Source organism: Pleurodeles waltl, chromosome 3_1, assembly GCF_031143425.1.
Source record: "Pleurodeles waltl isolate 20211129_DDA chromosome 3_1, aPleWal1.hap1.20221129, whole genome shotgun sequence".
NCBI lineage: Eukaryota > Metazoa > Chordata > Amphibia > Caudata > Salamandridae > Pleurodeles > Pleurodeles waltl.
Genome location: NC_090440.1, coordinates 1,655,516,074 through 1,655,541,894, shown reverse-complemented (window position 1 = coordinate 1,655,541,894; position 25,821 = coordinate 1,655,516,074). Strand labels below are relative to the sequence as shown.

The window sequence follows — 25,821 nt, the reverse complement described above, 5'->3', positions numbered from 1 at the left end:
TGATCACACATACCAGGCTTACCCTGCGCATACAATGGCACCGGCGGACCAACAGTAATTGGTAGTGATATGGCAGCTGGTGTCTGACCAGGTCCCAAACCCCGCAGAGCAGTAACTCCTAAAGCTTGACTCACTGAGACTGGTGCAGGTACTATCGCAGGTCCTGCCGCTGGACTATACCCCGGAATCAGCTGTTGCTGGGGCAGCAATTGTGGAGTTGGCTCAATCTGCACTAACCTCGATTTTGTGTATATCTGATCAGGTGGCACTATCAGATTCATAGTAGTCTCTAGTATTGGGACGTCTGGATAGATTCTCTGTATCTGTGGTGAAGGTTGCAACTGTATCTGCATGTCTGGCGCAGTGAGTACACTGACACCATTCTGTATCAAACCCGTATCACTAGTCTGTACTGTATCAGTAACTCCCTTCTCCTGCGTCTGGTTCCCAGGACCTGCACTAGTGCTCGGGCATTGTCGTCTACTGCATAAGGTGGTGGGCGATCATGTAACAACTGATTAAGAAACTCTTCATCGTCTGAGTCATCTTCCTCTATCCAAGACCTCTTAGTCTCTTTTGGTTTATTAGAGTCTTTATCTGTCTTACAAGTGGCTTTCTTTCCCTGCGTCTCGTCTCCCTGTGTTATTGCCGGGAACAATTTAAGTCAGTCAACTATCCCCCTTCTCCACATTTTACTCTCATTGTCCCATCTAGCCTCAGCTAAGGTCTTTTCTGCCCTTCTCATTCTCCTCTCGATTTTCTGCTGTCTTTGTTCAATAGCCATTAAATCCCAGACTGGTAATGCCTCGTACTGAGCTGGCCTCGGAGGTGGCTTTTGTACACTTAGCATACACCTTAAATTCTCTAAAATTCTCGTATTGAACGTTCCATGTTCTGGAAATGCCAAACATCCCTCCTTTTCTGTCAATTTGCGCCACTGTTTCCTCCATAAGCAAGGCGCTACTCCCTTCTCTTCCATTACTGTATAAGCTAGAGTACCCTCAGGCGTTGTAGGCTCCCCTTCACTCGCCATAATGTATGCGTCTCCTTTCAGAGCGCTCCTAAAAGCTTTGATAAAATTCATCTTTGCGTCTTTTTCTCTTGTCTGTATTTATTCAGGAAGTGACTTTATTTCCTAGGACACTCTTCACCCACCTTTCTCAACCTATTGCCTCTCACGGACGGCTGCCAATCCGTGCGCGACCCCTCTCGACAACTGACCTATCCCAGCGCTGCACCACTGACGTCACACTCACACACACTGCAGTTGACAAAGTCTTGCGGCTTGTCCGCCCCTCACTGGATTCACGGCAAACTAATGCAAAATTACTGCGAGCACCTTTAACAACAACAACAACTCAAATTTGCCGGTTTACCACAGGAAGGGTACACAATCGCTTTAGAACATTACAGAGATTTCACTTGAGCCTCGGCCGCTACTCTCTACTTCTCAGTCCCCGCATACGCAAGCAGAATTCGACCCGCAAATCCTACTCTCGACTTGTCAATGGTTCGTTCTAGTGCACCATAGAACTTGCCAAATCTCCATCGAAGGTTTCACACATACAATTTGACTCAAACTCGACTTGTCAACCACATCCGATTGACCTATTAAACCGCACAAATCACAACATAAACCCAAGTGTCTCCTACACTTGTCAATATACCCGGGAGTCTTAGACCACGACGGGTCCATACATTAACAACCACCCACATGGATAATTTTGAGCTCAAAGCACCACACTCATATGAAGTACGCCGACTTCCCTACTCTCATACTGAGGAGTACGCCCACTCCTGCTAAAACAACATTACCTGGCCTAAACATACACAAACTTCACAAATCACCTGCAAATTGCATAAGCTGAGCAAACGCAAATTCTACACCATACATGGTAAAAACACCGAGAACATTCCCAACTCACTTAGCCAGGCTCCGAGATCCTGGGAAAGTCATGGGGAATTTAGAAACACATCATATCTCCAGTTCGCATTAGCTCAGAAAAACAATTTAAACAGTAATTCTCCGTCCGAGGGCCCCAAAGGGCCAAACCGTCACTCTGCTACCAGAACTGTTAACGCATCCCTCTATGATAATTTATTACACATTAGGACTCGTTTTAGGCCAATGAATCTTTTGACCCAGTTGAGAGACACCTTAGGACGAGATAGCTAATCAATACATCAATCAATACATCAATAATGTCATCAATATTTATTACCACAATGCATTTCACTTTAGTCAAAAACATTAATTGATTTGAGACCATGACCTTGCAGTCATCAATAACCACACCAGTTTAGTAGAATTTTATGAATTTTATTCCCTATTAGTTACAATTCTAAAAGTAGATGCGTTAATCTCAAAACCAAGAAACACAATAGCATGGTCACGGTATTGGCAGCTCTGATAAGATTTCATTAAAGCAAGAATCACAAACATCAGAACGTAACACGGCGTGTACATAGATCAATTCTAGCAGAGTGTCATTAACGCGTCAGTTCAACAAAGCATAGATTCAGTCGTTTGTCTATTTGTGTCAGTTTAGTGAACACCTGTCCTAACCACTGATTAGCATTGGCATGTTGGACTTCATGCAAAACAATTTAGAACACCAATTTGGAAAACATCTAGCTACGGTCTCTGTCAAAAGTAAGCAGTTGGTACCTAGAAAGGAAAAGCAAATAGACAAATCACAATTTCATTGTGATAGTTACCCTCCAAGGTTTAGGTCAGCACTCAGGTTCAGTCTTCGTCTTCAGGGCATCAGTCGATTCGCCATCAGTCAAAACTCAGCTCTGAGGCATAAAAGGGGGCCCTTCCCTCATAAGGAGATAAAGTGTAAATGGGCAAGTCTAAGGAAGAGTATGATTCTAAGTAAAATCAGCAAAGTCACCAAACAGAGTGACAAAGTTTCTGGATCAAATCAATAGCATTCCCTAACCCACCTTAATGGCTCCCCGTGTCATGGGTTTTTATCCCCTTTTCATTGTACATTCCCCTAAAGTTTCATTGGTCAATGGTTATACCCCACTATCTTAACCCTATTAGAAAACAGATTATGTCATTAATCTTTCACCCCATATTATTTTACAGACATTTTATTGGTCCATGTGATTGACGTCTTCAGAGGTAGCACGTCCGGTATGATTTCATCCTTCTGTCATTCTTTGCACATCTTTTGGTCAGTAGCTCCATTGTCTTCACCGGTTTAAACGACCTTGTACATTATATTACTCTACACTGTTGCGTTTTTGTTAACATTTCTACAAGCAAGATGAATTTCATGAGAACGGATCCACTATGGTTACATTCAGCTTCTAGTTGAAGAAAAACAAGAGGTCATGTCCTTTTGCGAGTCAGCACACTGCACTTTAGGAAAACACATTTAATATGAGAGCCAGGCAGCTAAACTTCGGCTCATGCTAACTTAAGGCCTACAGGATTCATTTAGCATAACTGTAATAACATAATCATTCATAATTAGTACAAAACCCTATTTTAATATCCTATTCTATCAACATTAGACATTTCTATTAGTTCCCGTATACATTGGCGGCCACTCCCCGTGGTCACATTTCAAGTGCACGTTTAAGCAAGAATTCATTACTACAGTTTCTATGCGGCATCATCACACATTAATTCATAAACATTTCATGTTAATAGAGATTATGTAAGCTACGCTCTCTGTTACTTCTCACTTTGTGTCTTTACAACGAGATTGTACAGTGAACGAACTTATAACTAATTTAGTTTAGAACTAATCTACATAATAGAACGGTTACGTGTTTTTGACTATTTACATACTTGAAGTGGTTCTGACAAAGTTTTTTAATCAAAAATGTTCTTTTTCTCCAATTTGACAAAACCATGCTGAAGACAACCAATTTGAAGAAATATTTGCCTCTTCATTTTTGTTTATTGTTTACAAGAGGGTCAACTCCCTTTCCCTTTCTTTAATACCTATGTGTATTCTTCCCTCCTGCTTTATTCCTTTATTTCTATTTCTACTACTTCCCGCCACCCTATTTATGTTTATACATTCTCTTCAGGTGCCCCTACTACCTTACCCCTTCATTCCCTTCTATTCTGTTACCTTCCTTCCCCTTTCTTTGATACCCATATGTCACCTACCATCCCACGTTATGCCTTTTTAGGTCAAGCATGCAAGTACTCTTGCCTGTTGTAATCTAACTTTGGGCTTTTAACCACACCCACCACTGTCACTCGTTCATGGGTTTGCCTTTAAAAAATCCTTTGTTATCATTGGTAAGTGCTTTATGATTGTCCCTCCTTGGGGGAGTTTTGTTACCGCCTTGGCCATTGACCCTGTTACATGAATAATTGCACTTTTGCAAATACACTTGACAGCGTGCAAACTTCTTTTTCCTTTTGTCTCTCTCCTTTGTGCTCATGGCTGCTGCGGCGCCTTGAATCGGCTCACTTATGTCAACTCTTTTACTTTTTATTTTCAATTTATGTGGCAAGAAAAGTACAGTTAGGAATTTGCAACACTAATAGCTCTATCTTGAGCAAATTCAAGCCCCATTGCATTGCAAATGCTTGTTTAAATTTTACTTTCATTACTTCCCCATCACATCTACTTTTCCCCTCACCCTAGGCTCACTCCCCTCTTGCATTCTTGATGTATGCCTTTTCCATGAAAACATCCTATTTTTCGCGCAAAAATGCATTTTGGCATTTTTATAATAATTTTGTTAGCCTGATTTCGTCACGCTAAATTTCCTCATGTTGGAAAATATATCGCCAAAGTGATAGAATACTGAAAGAAAACCATGGCATAAAACATACATTCAGGTGCCACAGGGTAATATGTTAGTTATTACCAGTGGTCCCCAGTCCGTGCTCAACAGTGGTTCATCTCGTGGATAATTTGCCTTGAAGCTGCAGGCTTCCCACATTGATTTTACCATCTGGGAAATATTTTCTTTGACTTGACTGAAAATACTGAACCTTTCTTTAACTGCACAGAATGGTGTATTTTCTAAAATGATGGTTCGGGTGGCCCAAAATTGTGCAGTGCGTTTGTTTTAAATTTAGTTGTTCACTCACTATTCGTTGCTTATTTATTAATAGACATATTTACCCTGGACGCACAAGTTGTGTTTTTAGTTGTGAGCCACTGAAAGCTCGAGCTACATGCCTGGGGCTTGCTCAGTTCGAGGTCCTCTTAGACCCTGGATCCCAAAACGACGTGAGCTTAAATATAGCATCTGCCTGACCCTGCGCTCTAATCTAATGCGCCAAGAATTAAAGAAATGATATTGATATTTTATGTAAAATAGGAGAGGTAAATAGACACCCATCTAGTGACTGAATGGCACAATGTCAAATCAGAAAACTAGGAATGTTCCCTGCTTCCTCTCTTGACTAAACTATGCAATCCTAGGCAAATATTTTATTTCACTGCTTCCTTTAGCGGTACTTTGAAATACGTAAGTTCAGAGTGTGTGCAATACAGGCACCCCTCGTGTCTGATTAAAATAAACTATAGTTTTGCTTCCTGTATGAATCTAGGCCACATACAGGATGCATGACTAACAGCATGGTGTGAGCTGGGCAGATCCACTATTTTTAAGTTCATGTTTGAAAACTGTCCCTTTCAACAAATACACTGATATTATCTGATACACTGTATGTTAAAGAAATGCAATTTTTTAGGATCATATTTTATATGGTGTTTGTTGCACAGTTTACCTGCCAAACATTTGCAGGGCTCGGCTCGTGCATGGCCGCTGAGAGTCCGCCAAACCCTCTGCTCTTAATGTTATTTTGTTGATTCCCCCTCCTCAAATGTTGTATTTGTATGCGATTGCACAGCGGCTGACTCTGTAACTCACACTGCCTTTTTCTTCAGCTGGTAGTGGAGGGTGGGACATTGATTCACCAAAATGACAGGGGTGGCCGAAGAGACATCACACACCTTTTAACCATAATTACATCACAGAAAGTGACATTATATGACCTTTGACTCATGATATGGCAAGAGAACATTTACCTGAATTATTGTAAGTGAATGATGTCAGTCTGACCTTTCTAAGGGGAGGGGTTAGCGAGGTGGGTTGAATTTTCGAATGTATGATGGAACAACGCATGCGAGAACCATGCATGCCTAAATAAAATGTCCAGAACAACGACTGCGTTACCACCACGAATGCCTTTACCACGCATGCCTTAACAACGATTTTTCATTGTAAAGGCATGTCTAGTTAAGGCATGTGTGGGACGGCATGCGTGGTTCCAGCATGCGACCCCCCCACCTGCCCTAACACCCAGAAGTACCCCGCCCTTAAAACTAAAACTAACCCGACCTCCCGCCCCTGCCCCTAAAAACTAAAACAACCCGACCCCACCCCTTAAAACAAAACTACCCTGGCCCCCCACCCCTAATACTAAAACTACCCTGATTCCCCCACCCCGCCCCTTAAAACTAAAACTACCCTCACCCCAATACTAAAACAACCCTGACCCCACCCCTAATACTAAAACAACCCGATTCCCCACCCCGCCCCCTAAAACTGCCCGACCCCCACCCCTAAAACTAAGACTACCCAGACCCTTGCCCCTAAAAACTAAAACAACCCCGACACCCCCACCCTGCCCCTAAAAAATAAAACAACCCTGATCCCCACGACCCCTGCCCCTAAAACTAAAAGTACCCCGCCTCTAAAACTACCTTGACCCCCACCCCACCTAAAAAACAAACTTACCCCATCCACACCCCTAAATTCCAGAACCACCCCATCCCCCACCCCTAAAAAAAAAAAAACACTACCCCCACACCTAAAATCTATCCCCCACCCCTGCCCCAGCCCCACTTACCTGACCGTGTCCTCTCCCGATGCTGACTCCCTTTTTCTGTGCCTTAACCATGCATGTGCGTTGTTCAGCACATGCGTGGGTGAGGCACAGAAAAACAAAGTCATTGTTCACGCAAGCTTGGTTCCACTTGCGTTGTTCACGACTTTGTTGTTCTGGAGTTTTGCTTCCTGATGTTTCCCTGAATTCTTTCCCATAAATTTTCTATAAAGTAATAGGGTATAAAAATACCCTGATTAAATATCAGGTCTTTTCATGGTGTGCAAAGACAATGAAATCTGACAGTCCCCATGGGTTGACCCCATTTTGTTGTTAAAATGTTCTCTGTGTGCTCCCATATGTCGAAAATTATTTCCATTGCTAGGGCCAGCATTTTGTTATGGATGTTGCGTATGCGCAAACATTACATACAGTGTGCCAGATTTTTGCCATTACTGCCACCTGTGTCGCTTGACAAATGCCATGGTTGTCCTCCTTTATGCCAAGAATTCCCTCCAGTGTGCCAGCCCCAGCATTTTGCTACGGCTATCACCTATGCCAAGAATTTGCTCCAGTATGTCAGTGTGAGCATTTTATCACAGGTGCACCCTGCAAAGATTTACTTCCCGTGTCCCAGCACCAGCATTTTGCGGTGGGTACCCCACATGCAAGTATTGCCTCTGATATGCCGTTGCTGGCATTTTTCCCAGGTGCCTATATAAGACCAGAAGCATGCCAGGTCCAACAGGGGCGAGTATAACAACACATACATGCCCATGCATAACATGCTCTGTTGCACAAACTAACTCACTCACATGCACGCACAGATTATGGCCCTGATTCTAACCCCGGCGGGCGAGGGTCGGCGGGAGCACCGCCGACAGACCGGCGGTGCCCCGCAGGCCATTCTGACCGCGGCGCTTTGGCCGCGGTCAGAAAGGGTAAACCGGCGGTCTCCTGCGCCGCCATGGGGGATTCTGACCCCCCCTACCGCCATCCTGTTCATGGCGGGAAAGCCGCCATGAACAGGATGGCGGTAGGGGGGGTCGCGGGGCCCCTGGGGGCCCCTGCCGTGCCCATGCCATTGGCATGGGCACGGCAGGGGCCCCCGTAAGAGGGCCCCGCAAGGTATTTCAGTGTCTGCCTTGCAGACACTGAAATACGCGACGGGTGCTACTGCACCCGTCGCACCTTCCCACTCCGCCGGCTCGATTACGAGCCGGCATCCTCGTGGGAAGGGAGTTTTTCCCTGGGCTGGCGGGCGGTCTTTTGGAGACCGCCCGCCAGCCCAGGGAAAAACTCATTATACCCTCCGCGGTCTTCTGACCGCGGAGCGGTATTATGGGGGCGGAATTCTGGCGGGCGGCCTCCGCCGCCCGCCAGAATTAGAATGACCCCCTATATGTTTAAAAGTTTTTTATTTTACTTTTTATGTTACTTATGTAAGACGCCAATGAAGGACCTATTCTAGATCCTGCTGCTCGACTTTGTATTACACCAATAGTGAATGATAGACATTTATTAACTTTTAATGTGATACAAAATGAGCAGAAAACAAGGTGGTTGGAGCCTGGCGCTGATAATGCGAGACGGCACTGTGTTCTTGGCACTGATTTTGCCACCTCTGAGGTTATGGGTTGCAAAGGCAGTGCCAGGGGTCGCAGCTGCTACCCCTAAATGGATGACGCCTATGAGTGGACGCCAGTCGCAGCGATTGGAGAATTATCAAGGCCTAATTCTGGGTAATTGTGCGAATGCAACACAACTCGTAATTTTATCAAATAACTGCCACGGATCATTAGGTCCTATGTGTTATACGAATGTGGTTTGTGCGTTTGTCGTTTTCACATGCACGTGGTGCAAACATCTAGTTGTCGCCTGCACGGCGGTGTTCTCATCACTTCTGAGTCTTAGCTGAAGGCGTCATCTACAGCCTGCCTGCCAGATCAAAAGCAGGACCTCGTTTGGTGCACGTGGCAGCAGCAGACATTGATTAAAGGGCATTTCAGCGTTTTCAAATCCGTCCTTCAAACACTTCTGCAGAGACTGAAGTTTCATTTTCCAACAGTCAGGTGCCGTTTAAATAAGCCTTTCAGTACGTTATGGTCACATTGCACTTAGGAAATTAAATACCAGTTCTGCGGGAATTAAATGCTGAAGTCCGATTTTTCCAGGCTTTAAGGAAGCTGCATCATGGTTTCCCGTGATTATTCTCCCTCATCCGGTGTAAACTGGCGTTATTGCTACGACAGTGGTGTAATGCCATTTTTACCGACTAAGAGTTGCCTGCGGCAAATCTAAACAGGCGGAGGACAAGAAATGCAAGCAACACATTTACCCTCTTCTACAGTACACCTGATAATTCACAGGCACCTCTCCCTAGAGACAGTTCATGAGCATAGCTGTCAGGGCGTCTAGAGGAGTGGGATGGAATTACAAATACAAGAGTAACCAAAGTGAATAATTTGCATTTACTCATCTTTTGGGTTGTTGAGCGAATGATAAGATTTGTGGCAGCTAGTACAGGACGTTAGGGAAGGCAAGCCAAAAATATTTTCAGCCTGGCCAGAAAGATAAACCTTATAACTTTCAGTTCTCTGATACCGAGGACCACACTGACGACGAACTCATTAAGGTAGAGCATCCCTTGAGATGACTTTTCTAGGATAATGAGATAGAAGGCTTTCTATCAGTAATTTCCTAGTAAATTACCACAGACTCTTTTCCATGAATGTCACATCACCAAAATGGCAGGGTTACAAAAGTGACGTCTCATGTCGTATGACCTTCAATTTCACTCACAAATATGCTTGCCTAAACATGCAGATTCACATTAGGGTCGGATGCAGATCATAATTAGGCCCGGGCAGTACCAAAAAAGTGGCCCAGATTCTTGTACAGCACACTTTCATGAAATACTGTTTGCTTAGCCTCACTAGACTAATTTTTAGAAAAATGTGACAGAGTAGGGGGTCAAGTGAAGCACACGGCTGCTATTGCTCCAGTAACAGAGAGGTGGAGCTATATCCACAAAATCACCTCGCCCCGAGTCATCTCCTTCCAGCCTACCATAATCTCAGGGCGATCGCCTGGCATGGGAGGAGGTTAAGAAAAGCACAGTGCTGCTTCTCTGTGGGGCTGAGGTGAAATTACTCAATGGTCGCAAAATCACTTTCCTGTCCCCTCTCCTCCAGGGAAACCATGCATACAGCCTTGCCCTGAATGTAATGGCCCAGCGGGGATGGAGGCCATAAAAAAGAGATTGCTTATGGGAATGGCCATCCGGCAGGGGGCCCAGGTAAGAAAGGCCTGAGGACAAGGTCAACACCTGGCCCTAGCGAGACCATCTCAGCCTAACCCCTACCTCGCCCATCATATCCTGAAGAGTGATGATCGCCAAGCAGGGGAGGAATAAAGCAAATGGCATGCCGTGGGCTGGTTAATAGAGGCCCTAAAAAAATCAGCCCACTGGTCACCCTTAGGCATCGGCCAATGCCCAATTGCCCGCCTTACCAATCCGACCCTGATTCACACCTACACACGCACTCTCTCACGTAAATACACACTCATTCGCAAGCATGCGTACAATATACATTTAGAACCATTGTTTTTGCTTACGTTGGCAGCCAGGGATGCTCATATTCCAGCTAATTATGCTTCTTATTGCACTAATAGTGAATAATAAAACAATATTCACTATTAGGTAATTAAAAACATTGAGAGAATACAAAGAAAGTGGGGCCCAACTGACGTCCATAAGGTGGAGCTGCCCCTGTGTCCCTGGCACTGACTTTGTCATCTCTGAGGCCAGGGGTCACAAAGGCAGTGCTAGGGGTCGCAAGGGGCAAGGCATTCATAACATAGAATAAATCAATGAGCTGAAGAGTACAATATCTGAAGAAAAATGCAATCACTAATATTGGATATAGTAAAGGAGAAGATTCACCATCGAAAATGGAGGGTTCAACAGTCATTGAGGAAATAATAACCATAAGCTACAATGAAGGATAAAATGTAACGTTCTGAAGTAAGGATGTTCCTGACAGATGATATACAGAAAAAGATGAATTAACCTTTTCTAGAGGGAATTCAGTTTAATGAAAACAGGATTATTTTTGCACACACGTAAATACGTTGTATAACTACTCATGGCGTCAGTTCCACAAACCCAACAAAATGCAGTTAAAAGGGGAAAAGAAACCAAACAAACATTGATTAGACTCACTCAAATTCGTAGACAAATAGACCGGAGGTGGGGGAAGGGGAGTCTCCATTTCATTTACAAAAATAACTTGGCTAGTCGGGAATAACAGGTTTTTATGCTTCTGTGCAAGTCCTTGTCCTTTGGTCAGAAAATTGGGCCTTGTAACTTCCTTGGTTCCAATAGCTCTTGAGTGGCTTACTCCCTTGAAATTACCTTCTTGTAGGCTGCGGCACGCTGGGCCTTGCTCTCTCTCCTCCTAGATTGGATACTGATCCTTTACTCACACTGTGCAGTCCATGTTACCCTTCATCTGAAAGGGCAGCATCTGGGCTTATAAAAGATATAGGCCTAGTTGTGGAGGAAAGCTGCAAACAGCAGTTCCCTGTTCCTGGTAAACATCTCTTTGTGTTGGTGCGCACAGTCTCCTCCATGTACGGAAGAAGTATAGCTACTGGCTGGGTAGGGCTTTTATTTATCCTGGTTTGCGGCGATACACGATTGGGAAGCTAGAACAAGCCAGTGCACACATTTGCTTTAACATTTGAACACTGTACACATGAGGAAAGAGTGCATCTTCCAGTGTTTTACTGGAGGGCAAAGGGGGGAGATCAAATGTTCAAATTATGTGGATAAGACTCTCAATAATTCAGCCAATACACCGGGGGTGCTAGGTGCAGCCCAGTGTGCCACAGGAAAGGGAGCTCCAGTGCCATGGTAGACAGAAAGTTGGTTGGCAGGGAGCAGATGCATAATTCTGTGGCTCATCAGATAACTGTCATTTCGGAGCACTGCCTTCCGGTCACCATTCCTTGTGGAGACTGTCACTGCCCTAAATGTGCACCACAGTGCACTCTGCCACCGCGCCACCCACACATATGAAACATTTCACACACAACCTACAGCGTACACACAGAGCGGAAGATAGCAATGATCCTGGTTATGTGCATTACACAGATTTTAGAGAGAAGGGCTTAGAGACCTCCCATCAGGGGTGCACGTACAAAGGCCACATACTTTATGTGTCGGATAGCAGTTAGCCCTTTCAAGCAAAACTATATAACATACTGCTAGTTAAAAAAAAAGAAGAGTTTAGCGTCCCCTTTGTGAGACTGAGCTAAAGAAACCGAGTCTGTGTGACACTGTGCGGCTTGTTTTGTATTAAACGTACTCTATTTCCCGGGGAATTCTCAATACTTAGTCCATGTCACAATATCCATTATGGAACATAAGTGGGGCTATTAGGTTATCATACTATTAAAAAATGAGGTGCGTCTGTGTGCCCCAGCACCACAGACATCACTATGGCCCTCTACCAGAGGCTTCAATCATGATGGCCAGCATTCACTGGAGAGCCTGTACACACTAATCAGAGCCCTGCGAATGAGTCTTGAAAAGCAACAAGCTTCTAGTATTCAAGAATTAATTATAACTTTATAATTAGAACATCTACTAATTCAAGCTTTGGCTCAGCAGAAAACACATGTCATTTTTGACATTGATACACAACTTCATCTAACTAAATGTGATTATGTCAAATAATAAGTAAATGTTTGAATGCAATAGTTTTTTTGATGGAATGAGTGAGAGGCTAACATATTCGAACCTCCTTGTATTTGACAGTGGATTGCCAAGGGTATCTTAACCTATATGTATGAGAACACTGCGTTGTGTGGCACTGGAGTACAGATACACCATCAATGCTTTCACAGTGGCACCTGTATTATTAAAACTATTCCCTAGTTCTGCAGAATGGAGGACACATTTTCTCAAAGTAGACTCTCTCTAACACGATATGGTTGTTAGTGTATAATACAATACCAAAATTTATTAAGATATTCTTTTCCTAGTATGAATTGCTTTCCAGATAAAAGATACAATAGCCAGCGCCTCCATGGTGTACAAAATGTGCATAGCAGCTTTGCTGTACCTTATAACATATGCAATAAAATGGAATTTAAAAAAGTGCTTCCATAAGTTCAGATAGAACTGACGAAAGAGCATAAAGTGCATTGTGTTCATTTTGCCCCGTCAATTAATATTAGGGAACAAAAAAAGGTGGTGTTAAATGCTCAACCGCAGTCTGGTCAGGGCAAAATGATGTTGTGTAATTGTCACCCAGGCAAGGCAGGGTTGGAAGCCCTCAGGAAGAGCATAGGGAATGTATTTCACCACCGTTTGTTTCGGCTCATCAGCAGCGACTTTAATCCTTGCCCTCGCATAAAGCAAGGCAGCCTTCATTGCTGATTTCTCAAGTGTTAGGATCCTGGCCAGATCTTGAAGCCCAGGAAAACTGAGCACAGATGTAAGAGTGTTGTTAATTGAGAACAGCCCCGGGATATTAAAGACACAATCTGGTGTCAGGCAGTCCTGTATGATAACCTTTCCGAATTTGGTCTCAGGTTTGACCCATATAGACCACCACAAGTAGATGGGTTTGGATGACCGCATATCTTGCAGATGGCTCAACCCTATTTCCCTGTGCAAAACGGTAGACAGTGCTGATGGGAGAGGGGTACATCACACACATCTTAAAAAGGCATTTTCCTGAACCTTTAAACAGTTATTGGCCATGTGGCCCCACACCTAGCACCACAGATTGCAAAAGATATTGCTCTTGCTTTGTAGATTGTATAAGCATCTCCTAGGTGGGATGGCATCCAAAATTACTAGAGAATCACTCCCTCACAAAATCTTTTCATTTTGAGCTGGGTATTCTGGATAAGATCAGCCCGAGACTCCCTACCGGAGAAAAAGACTCCCAGGTAGCCTTAGCTACGGGGGTGCCCTTGAGATAAAATTGTTTTACATGCTTAGGGGTTGTCCTACAAGACATAATGAATGTCTGAGGCTCATTAATCTTTAGTTTCTTAGAATCCATCAAGCATGCAAAGGAGTCCATTAGTCTCTGCAACCTGACCGTGGTCCTTGACAAAAGGACTGCATCATCAACGTGGAGGAGCACAGTTACCGAACAACCTGCATCAGTCACTGCGTCGGCCTTCAAGGACCATAAAGTATCATTGACCCCATTTAAAAATAAAGAAAATAAAAAGGGGGCCAGCACACACCCCTGTCTTACGCCCTACCTAATTCTAAAAGGAAGCAGTTCACCATTGGAGCAATATCAAACTTTTGCTGAAAGATTCTCATAAAGCCATTGAAGAGGGCAGACAGTTTCCACAGGGACCCCATAAGAGAGCAGCATGTGCCACAGTGTAGAATGGTCCACTAAATCAAATGCACTAGTGAGATCTGCAAAGCACAGATTAAAAAGTCCTGGCATTGCTCTTGTGTATTTCCCAATCAAAAGCTTATGATTTAGGCATTGCTCCACCGTCCAAAGTCCTTTTTTGAATCCATACTGAGCTTCAGAGAGAATAGAATTGTCAGGTGTCCAATCCTCCAATCTCCTCAACCCTATCCAGGAGGGAGATGGAACGACAGCACTTCGGGTCTGCTCTATCGCCTTTCTTGTATTTAGACACAATAATGCACTTTACCCAAGAAGAAGAAATAAAACTCCATCCAGCTGCATTAAAAACATGAGTAATTATTGGGGCCCACATCTCGCCTATGCCAATAAAGCAGGTCCGGGAGCTTTCCCTTTGGCATAGTTGTGCATTGCGTCCAGGACCTCAACTAACGTGAATACCAAGGGCAGGAGCCACGTGGGGATGGAACTACTTTCTAAACCATCTAATGCCAGTGATGAGGACCTTGACTCACTAATGGGTAATGGGTCAAAAATCCTCTCAAAATGGTTAACCCAAGCCTGTAAGTTACCAAGTGATGTAAAACAGGACAAGAGTCGTTCTTCAAGAAAGGGACATTTTTGGACTGGCCTTTTTTTGCAAGATTATCCCCAAACTTTTGCCTTCTTCCTCCTATCTTTTCTGACCTTTTTTGTTGGCTTTATGACCCTTTTTTGTTGGCTTTAGGACCCTGTGCTAAAGTGCATGTGCTCGCTTTCTAAATTGTATTGGTTTATCCATGATTGGCATATTTGATTTTTTAGTAAGTCCCTAGTATATTGCACTATGTATGCCCAGGGCCTGTAAATGAAATGCTACTAGTGGGCCTGCAGCACTGATTGTGCAACCACATCAGTAACCATGTAAACATGTCTCAGACCTGCCACTGCAGTGTCTGTGTGGGCAGTTTGTAAACTGTCATTTCGATCTGGCAAGTGCACCCACTTGCCAGGTCCAAACCTTCCCTTTTACTACATGTGAGTCACCCCTGAAGTAGGCCAAAGGCAGCGCCATTGGCAGGGTGCAGTGTATGCAAAAGGTAGGACACCTACTGGTGTGTTTTACGTATCCTGATAGTGAAATAATGCTAAAGTAGTTTTTTTACTATTGCAAGGACCGTCTCTCCATTAGGGTAACATGGGGAGTGCCGTGAAATACCTTTTGAGTGAAATTTCCCATTGGGAGCATATAGAGATATGGAGTTTGGGGTCGTTGATCTCACAACTGTGTGTGCGTGTGTGTGTGTGCGTGTGTGTACAAATACTTTACACATTTCCTCTAAGATGAGCCTGACTGCTAAACCAAGCTACCAAGGGGTGTGCAGAGGTTATCTTACCTGTGTGACTTCCTTACCCTGACTAGAATGAAGGTCCCTACTTGGACAGGGTGAAAACCACTGCCAAAAGTGCGACCCCATTTCTAACAGACATTTACAATGTTCCAGAACAGGATTACGTCTTTAGTTTTAGCAGCCTGTACCGGATTTAGACATGCCTTTTCCCTTAACTCCTCTTTCCTGACTGCTAAAGCGTTGTAATACTGTTTCCTTAAAAGTTTAACAGTAGCGTTATCTCTTGAGACATGATGTAAAGCAGCCTTCAATTGTTTTGAGGCCAGAGTACACGCATAGTTGAACCATCCCTGTCTAGCAGATAGCCCTGTTTTAGCCAGATGCAGCAAAAGAGAATTAAGGGCCACAATGATCAGCTCACAGGCTGAAACCAGGGTGTCACCCCTAACAGAGGCTAAACATATGTCGAACTCGTTTGACACTTGGGACAGAAGCCTCCAAATTATGCACATTGGATCAATCCCCGACCATTTAGTAAGTACTCCATTTGGCCTAATGGGAGTAATGTGAGAGATCTTGGCAGGGCGCTACAGGGTAGTCGGCATATAAAAACATAGCTAGAACTAACGGGTCATGATCGCTAACTGCTGTTCTTTTAACTCTGATGCCAGAGACCAACTGATCAAGGGTTGAGCTAATCAGAATATGATCGATTGTAGAGTAGGTACCCACTCCCACAAATGTATGCGACTGAAGGTTGCCCAAACTTTTGAATTATTCCAGTAGCAATAGATCGCATTTATGAAGCAAAATATTCAAGCATGTTCCGTGTTGAAAATGTAAATAACCCTCTCCAGCCCCGTTAGTAAAACGACACACGAGCCCTGGTGAGTGGCAACATCTTTGAATATTAAAATCCACGGCCCATGCATTTGGACAAGCATGCTTAAATTGCAAAACGAATGTGTCAAGATCAGATTCCAGAGCTCTAATGACCTCACAACATGTAGAGTGAAATACATTATCATACCAGTTAACAGCAATCACATCAGCCCCAACCCCCTTAGAAGTCAACCGCACAAATTGTTAAAAGGGCGAAGACGTGACAGATCTTCTAATTGTAATAGTTAAAAAGCTGGCGGTCAGCAGGCAGATAGTCAATTAGAGTTCATCCTGAACCATTATTGGATATGTCAACATTGTAAATTTGAGTATCTGCAGACTAATATATTTTGATGTTGTTCATCCGTGTCTAACTTCATGCTTTTCCACATGCTTATGTTAGTGGCCATCCGATTTCTTTGAAATACAACTAGGTATTCAATTCTTACCAGCTCTGTAAATGTGTTGGGAAACAAATTACTTTTAGATTAAGGCTCTTTTCGTTTTGGATTAAAAAACATAGTAACGATTGATCTGCAAAGCCAGTTTTGATCTGTGGGAGTGTTTCATGAAATTTGTGAGCTCCGAAATGGTTTAGTCAATCAGTATGTTTGCATTTAGTTAAAGGTACCAGGTGACACCTTGCCACTAAGTTTGTGATGCTCCAGTCATTTTTTTTTTAATGTAATATCTGACGGCATCTGTAATCTTTATTCACCTAAGCTGATCCAATCAAACTAACACACCTGAAAACATTGATTTGTAAAAGAAAGACCTGGGCTGCATCACTGCGTCCTTGGTTACACGGAGTCATCTGGTAAACCTACATTTGGTGGAAACATACAACAGTGAATGGAATGGATGGTGAGGTGTCGCTTCCTTGATTAGAAATGATTACTCATGTCTACCTCTTTAATCAGACAAGTAAACAAAATTGCTTTATAGTTTCCATTTCCTTAAACTTTGACAGGTAGATATGATTAACATGTAAAGCACATTTGTGTCAGTAGTCTTTGCATTCTTCCAATAGAATTTATTTAAAAGATGAATGATGGAAAATACGTTTTTATGTAAATGTATTCGCTATAGAGCTGTGACGTTTTATGTGATTAACTTTTGCCATTGTCACTTTATTTTAAAGATTCAGGAGGAAGTAGATCTGTAGTGCTACCACCAGGCGGAAAATCTACAACTGCAAGGCCATTTTTACCACCAAGTAATACTCCAAGAGGGCCAGTGCCATCATTTGGGCCAAGAAGCAATGTGCCAGAGCCACAGAGAAGCCGAATGCCACCACCAAGACCTGAATTTTCTTCAAAGTTTGAAGGCGGTCATACTCCTCCTCCTCCTGTACCCAACACACCAAGGCCCATCCCATCATCTCTGCAAAGCAAGGGTTCCCTTCCTCTACCAGGAGTTAGCCGGCAGGGAAGTGTAGGGTCTACACCTCCAGCCTTTCCACCAAGCAGAAACGCAAGTTTTGGAGGGCATGCCCGTCAGACATCACCGTCAACACCTTCAGTTCCATTTTTAAATCGACCACCTCCTCCTCCTTCAGTTGGAAGGCCTATGGATGAGAGGCCCCCACCCCCTCCAGGAGGAAATAAGCCATCATTCACTGTAGATGACAGGCCCCCGCCCCTTCCAGCAGGAAATAGACCATCATTCAGTGTAGATGACAGGCCCCCACCCCTTCCAGCAGGAAATAGGCCATCATTTAGTGTAGATGACAGGCCCCCTCCTCCTCCAGCAGGAAATAGGCCACCACTCACCAGAGATGTTCCTCCTCCACCGCCACCTCAAAACAATAAGCCCCCAGTCCCATCCACCCCACGACCTTCACCTGGCAATCAAGGCCCTCCTCCACCACCTCCACCTCCAAACAGACCAGGTGCACTGCCAATACCTCCAGTTCCAGGTGGAAATGAAGAAATGCCCCGTCTTCCCCAGCGAAATATGTCTTTAGTTGGGTTATCTTCAAATGCCTCACCTGTGACACCACGTTCAGCTCCTCTTCCTCCAGCAGCAAATGAGAGGCCGCCGCCACCAGTCCGAGATCCACCTGGCAGATCAGGTATAGAATGTTATTTATACAATATTATACATTCTCTTTAAGAATATCAAATGACAAAAAAGTTAAATATGTTAAATTATGTACTATTTATGGAAAAAAGTAGGAACACACATTTTATCAAATCAGTTTCCTTAGCTTTTCAAAGATTAATGTGCACAGATGTGCAGTGATTGCATACTGAAAGATTTTTTAAACTGAAACGTATCTGTCTTTTTAATATCAACCAATCATCAGGATTTGTAGAGCACACTTATCACTGGTGAGTGTATCCTGTTGCGGCGAAAGCTGCGATTGCCTCAGTTGAACAATTAGGTCTTGAGACCTCTTCTGAACTCCTGGATAGAGGGGGCGGTTCATAGGTCAGCGGGAAGGCTATTCCAGTCCTTTGCTGCGAGGGAGGAGAAGAATTGACCACCATAGGTGCTGCAGCATATTCACGGGGTGAGGGAAAGCGAGGCAGAGCAAAGCAGTCTGGAGGGGCGGTGGAAATTCAGGTAGTGGCTGAGGCAGGCAGGTCCTAGGTTGTGCAGGGGTTTATAAGCGTGCGTTAGAAGCTTGAATTGTCATAGTTTGTGTACTGAGAACCAGTGAAGGTTCCTTAGGTGGGGCGCGTGGTGTGGGTTCGTTTTGGGAGGTCCAAGATGAGTCTGACAGCTGAGTTCTGGATAATTTGAAGATTTTTCCTGTGGCGTCTGGTGAGTCAGGCATGAAGTGCGTTACCGTGGACTAGGCAGCTTGTTACGGGGGCTTGTGTGACGGTACATCTAGTGGCGACTGGGAGCCTTTTGAAGATCTTGTGGAGCATGCAGAGGGTCAGAAAGCAGGCGGAGGAGACGTTGTTGATCTGGCTCTTCATTTGAGTTTGTTGTCAATTATTATTTCTGAGTTTCTGGTGTGGTTCGCAGGGGTAATTGGGGAGTCCCATCTCGGCAGGCCAGCAGGACTCATTCCTAGGTGAGGAGGTGTTTCCAAACAGTAGGACTTATATTTTTTTGGTATTGAGCTTGAGGCTGCGGTCCTTCATTCAGTCCACGATGCTGGTCATGCAGCTGTGGAAGTTGGATTTATCGGTGGAGGGGTCTCTGGAGAGCAAAAAGAATGAGCTTCATGTCATTGCATATGAGATTCATTTTAGTCCAAGGTTTCTGACGATTTTGGCCAAGGGGGGTCACATGGTGTTGAAGATGGTGGTGCTCAATAATGATCCCTGGGGAACACAGCAGATGATGTACGTGGGCTTTGAGGTGAAGGGAGAGAGAAGGGCTCTCTAAGTTCTGCCTGATAAAATAAGAGGCAATCCATTTCAGGATCTTTCCTTTGATTCCAATTTTGTGGAGGCTTGTGAGCAGCGTGTGATGGGAGACTGTCTCAAAAGCCGCTGAAAGGTCAAGGAGAATTAGGGCGCCCGCGTTTCCTTGGTCGAGGAGGGTTCTGTTATTGTCCCTGCCGCCAATCAGAGAAGATTCTGTGCTGGTTTTGGAGCGTAAGCTGGATTGAGAAGTGTCCAGGAGATTGTTGTCCTTTAAGTATGCTGTAAGCTGTTGGTTGATGGCTGTCCCGAGTACTTTTGCTAGGAAAGGAAGCAGGAAGATTGGGTGGTATTTTTTGAGTTTGTTGGGGTCAGCAGAGGATTTTTTGAGGCGGGGTTTGACTTTTGTGTGTTTCAATTCTTCCAGGTATGTAGCTATGCTGAGTGAAGAGTTGAGGATGTCTGTGAGTTTGCTGCTGATAGTGTTATTGCCAAGGTTGAACATGTGGTGCACGCATGGATCTGTAGGGGATCATGAGTGGTTGGTTCTCATGTGGTTGGACGTGTACATCATTACTATCAGTTTAATGAATTTGACCCCTGCACTTTCAAATATACTTTGTTCTGTAGGTACATATATTTTACAAAATTCATATAATCAAAAGTGTTGAACATGATGCATCTGAACAATGGCCTCTTCAGAACCTGGCACCATTTAATGTCAGAACTGTTAACTTGCTTAGCAATGTGATGTAGAGGGACAACGCGTGTCTCGTAGTTTTGCAGTCACCCTTGACCTGTTTAGATTACTGACATGCTCTTTGCTTGGTATCTTCTTTTCCACTGGTCAAATGAATTTGGATATTTTAAGTGTGATATACTTTTGACAGCAGAGGCCTGTATTTTGAGGCCCTTGAGCACACTAATTTATTTCTGGGTGACGTTTTACCTCCAGCCTCCTCTGCAAACCGCCATATCTTCTCAGGTGCTGGCCCTCCCACAACATATAATCACAAGAATGTTTGATCAAACCACAGAGGCTCTCTTTAGTTTTGCTGGGAAGCTGGCTTCTAAACTGTTGGGTGCCATGATTAATATTTATTCTGCACGCTACGACACATGAAGCTGGTGTTTGGGAATATTGTGATACTTCTCGCCTACAAGTTAATGAAAACGTGTTTCTAAGAAGTCTTGTGTCTGTACCTAAAAGCCTGCCCGTATTTCTTTGCAGTACGGGGTTAGGCTTACTGAATGTGGACTATTGTATCAAGCTAGCACCGTTTATGCTGTGATATTCAATATGTTCAAAACATGAAACACCCAAATTAGGAGATAATCAAGGATTGTCTACATCTTGACAATACCTATAACATTCCATGTCTGAAATATTTAAATGAACAGTTTGCCTTGTTAATGAGACCATATTGTTTTCTCAGCCAACGGGATGTCTCCACCATTTCTAAAACTCAATTAAAGCTAGATTTTTTAACTATATGTGGACGGTGCAGAGAAAGTTTAGTGAAGGAAGAGAAAAGGGGGGCGGGCACATCTTTGATTATTAACCATGGACACCATGGAACCCTCTCTTCTGTTCCTCTTTTAACATCACTGGAGATTCAATCTGCTAAGGCTTAGATTCACTGTAGTTCACTTCATGGTCTCTTATCCTAGCAATGTATACCCTGACTCTGACCTTGAACTTTGTCCTTGTGACTCGTGCTCAGTTCAGTCTAGTATTCGTTTGTAAATTGCATATTGTAATTGTTTTTATATAGCACTTACTACCCCTGACGAGGCATCGATCGCATCTAGGAATTTATTTTTAACTCCACTGCTGAGGCTCATGAATATAAGAAGGTGTAGGCCCATCTTACTTTACTGACAGCTACTAAAAACAGAATATATTTTTATGTTGGTTTATAACAGTATTTCTTCAGCTGTGAGAATGAGGAATCTGGTGGGGAAGAGTGTCTTAACGGTGTCCTAATTTGTAGAGCTCTTTAGCATGTCTTTTATTTTTATTTTTCTGTTTGTTTGCAAAAGTGATTTTACGATCCTAATTGTCGATCTGAGCCTCTTGGATGACTGAAACACTTAATATTTAACCTCTAGGATGTTTTTCTCTTTATTTATTAGTATTAAAAAAAGTCAGTCATAGTGATGTATTGCAATGGATTTATGTATGATTTTTTATGGCTTTATAACCGAAAGAAAATTGATTTAATGACGATGATGGTGACGAGTTAAAAGAATGCAAAGATTTGTTTTGGTACCCTCAAGAAGACCAGACTTCCCATAGATATTTCATGTGATAATATTTGGTTATGGTTACCAGGATGTCACCTTGCCACAAAGACTTGATGCTTCAACCTTGGTTTTTCATTTAAAAATGCAATGTGTTTTGGGAGATGTGTGCTGGTTCACCTCAGTTGAGCCAATTGAACTAACATACCTGTAAACAATGATTTGAATTAAAAAACAGGTTTCTCATGCATTGTTCACTTGTGAAAGTAAATGGAGCTCATTTCGTTAACAAGGTTCATGTTCCTTTGACTTAAGTAGACGTGAAGACCCGTCAATCACAATAATTCTTGCAGCACTTTAGTCCTGGTCATTGCTCATATGAAAAAGGCAGCAAAAATTACATTATTAAAATCTCAAGTGTTATGCACAAAAACACTTTAAAATGCAGCCATACCCTTAAATTAACTAGAATAAGTGAAGTGAGAAAGAAAAGGGAAGCAGCATTTGCCATCAGTAGGTTCTAGGTCTTACTTGTGGCATGACATCAAGGGCGCAATCCGAGGTATTACTTGATAAATGTGGCCACTGGTGTCTACAACCCTGTCTGTACCGAAGCTCTGAAGAATGGTTAATATTTCTGGTGACTTTCTAAAAGAGAGTGTCATATCCTTGACATGAAGGGCAGAAGCACTCCCTTGCCTCCTCTACCACAAAATATAAATGCAACTTTTGTGCAGGTTGTCCTGGAGGTCGTAGCTGTGCAACTTCCAACCACACTGAGGGTTTTTGTGTTTTTTACATCTTTCTTTGAACAGACTTCTGGGTGGTGTTTGCTGCCTCTACAATCCTTTGGCTTCCAGTGATCTCTATCACTCTTCCAAGACGTTACTGGGACATCCAGGGCCACACCATGACGTCAAAGAGGAGGATTTCCAGCTCAATAACCTGTTTTACTTTGCTTCTCGTTTAGAACATGAGATAAATTAAATCCTACAACGCAATAGTAAAAATTATGTTTATGCTGGTCTGATTTTGTTTTGTGTGAGTAGAAATGGGGCATAACACTCGGGAACAAAGCTAGCATACTACTTTCTTCATTGTTACTCACAAAGTTACCACCATCATCTCGGGAGTAACAGTCAAAGGATGTGAATCTGTGAAGATTATGAAATGTGCAGAAATCAGCTTTCCAGTATTTGTTATGGTTATGCAGAGTTATAAATCAGCACCGCTGTAATGTCCTAGGTGTCCGGGTGCCTGAGCCTTCTTTTCAGACTGACCTAATGATTTGCTATTAATCTTGCCCTGTCTATGAATATTGCTCCACTTATTTCCTGTGTGTTGACACCAGATTCATTGCTCATATAGTTTATATGGTGTCTCACCCTGCATTCCTAGTACAGACAGTGATGTTTATTGCTTGTGCAAAGGGACAAAGGGTTCTCTCGTAGGGGATTTCCATGTATACTCATAAGCGCTCAGTAGTTCCGCACACCTGCGGGGACCCTGGAGCATTTTCCTCAGAATTTCTTCTTAAGTGTTGATGTTTGCCTTTCTTCAGGAAGGCCCTCAAAGTCACTTAAGAATGTCATTAAGCAGCCTAAAGGAGAGGCTACAGAGGCCAAAATTCTTCATCATGTTTGGTTGAAAAAAGGGCATGCAAGGTACATATGCATTCACATGCATGAATAGTTTGAAGATTTCAGAGAAAAAAGCTTTACCAAACCTTTTTGTAATGTTACATAATGATGAAGGAATGCAGGGCAGTGTAGCCCATAGGCTGCCATTACACAGAAAGAAAATAGGACTGTGCCTTTAAGAGCAGTTGGTCCTCCCATATCCCATCATGCTTAGCAAGAGGCAGTTACCTCAGGTTTTTTTGTAGGCTTTACTATTTGAGATAAAAATATCTTTGAATTATTATTTTGTCTATTCCACCAGGGAGGAGGAAGGGTGCTTATGACTCTCATGGAAAAACTCCTACGAGAATTGGAGTTACAGATAAGAAACTATTCCTTCTCTCGTAGGGGATTTACGTGAATAGAGTAGCAAGCTCATCCCCCTGAGAGTGGTGGAGTAGACGGAACAATAGAGTGGTATTTATTTATGCAAAGAGATTTGCTGCTTTGCCCCTGGTAGAATATGCTTTAGGTCTGCCAGCAAGATACTTATTAGCTAGCTGGTAACAGAACAAAATGCATGAGACTATCCACTTGGAGAGAGATTGCTTGGAGGTGGCAAGGCGTGTTGGAACTGGACCGATGTTAATAAACAGTTGCTGTGACTTGCAAAAAGATTTCGTTTTGTCTAAGTAAAATTTCAAAACCCTCCACATCAACAGAGTAAAGTGTTCTCTATGTAGGAGTAGATGGGTTTTGAAAGAAACCTTCTTTAACCCTTCTAGGAAGTCTTTAATAACTGGAATTGTAGAGAAAGAGGTTTGTGAAGGACTTTTCTTGTATGCAGTGAGAGCTGCCAGGTGTACTTTGATGGATGAGAATTGCAAGCCAGATTTTGCTAGCTGCAATAGGTATGGAAGAATAACATCTTCTCTGCATGCTGTGGGATCTGTGTCCTTGTTCAAACACCAAATGCAGAATCTTTTCCATTTTAAGGCATATGCTGATCTGGTAGATGGTCGCTTTGCCTCTCTTAGAACATCCATGCAGTCTTGTGGCAGGTTAAGTTGATCATACTGTACTAACTTCTAAAAAATAGAAAAGAAGATTTCCTTTGAAATAATTAATGAAGGGTCTATGGTTTCTAACCAGATTATAAACACAGCGGCAGATTCTTCTATACTAGATGCAAATGGATATTGCCATGGAATATCCCTGAGAAGGCACTCATGGCTCCGTCTTACTTCTCTGAAGCCAGCAGCACAGCAAAGAATACAGAAACTACCATTTACATGTTCTACTCTGTTTGGTTCTTATGTTGATGATGAAATATCTAGAATGAAATCAGAACTAGACACTCTCAAAGCAGTAGGCATTGAAAAACCTAGAGAGCAGCATACGTCGTTCTGCCCTTACCACCACAGATATTTCTCACAGAGAGTTTAAACTCTGCAATGGATGCCACCTAGATCTCAACAACAGTAACAACACCAGAGATCATACCAAACTCAACACAAACAAATACAAGGTCGTTCCACTCAACAAACCACTCAAGAAGGCCATCGACCATCTGCGTCTAAGTCCTGTGCACTTACTTTCCCCTCTTCCATTATCCACTCTGGTAAGGGGAATTATCTTTCATTACCTGTCAGAGTGGCAACGTATCACATCAGACGCCCGGGTTCTGAATATTGTGTAAAATGGATATTGTCTCAGGTTTACCAACCCTCTGCCTCCTATTCCACCAAAGCCCTCCACGTCACATCGCAATTCTCTCACAGCAGAGATCAACACCTTATTACAAAAGAAGGCGATAGAACCAGTTCCCACTGATCAACGTGGAAAAGGGATTTACTCAAAATATTTCCTAGTCACAAATAAAAACCAGCACAAATCCAGATCTATTCTCGATCTAGGAATAGCCAACAAATGGATTCGAAAGGAGAAGTTCAGAATGCTGGATTTCCATCAGATAAATCCCCCGCTTCATTAGGGAGATTGGCTCTGTTCCATCGACCTTCACGATGCATACTTCTACATTCCCATTGCCAGGAAGCATTGGAAGTTCCTAAGGTTTCTCATGGGACAAGACCATTACCAATTTGCATTGCTCCCATTTGGCCTCAAGTCAGCACCTAGAACGTTCTCCAACTGCATAGCTGTGGTTGCAGTCCATCTAAGAAAGCA

The 25,821-nt window shown here is 43.3% G+C and overlaps 1 protein-coding gene across 8 annotated transcripts in view; it reads left to right on the top strand.

The window, feature by feature from the left end:
* WIPF1 (WAS/WASL interacting protein family member 1) overlaps positions 1-25,821 on the top strand; it is a 462,168-nt gene that overhangs the window by 334,658 nt on the left and 101,689 nt on the right. For all 8 annotated transcript variants that reach the window (XM_069225386.1, XM_069225384.1, XM_069225379.1 and 5 more), the window contains one exon: positions 17,590-18,522. In XM_069225386.1, the coding sequence (XP_069081487.1) occupies positions 17,590-18,522 (933 nt within the window). The remainder of the gene's footprint in view (positions 1-17,589; positions 18,523-25,821) is intronic.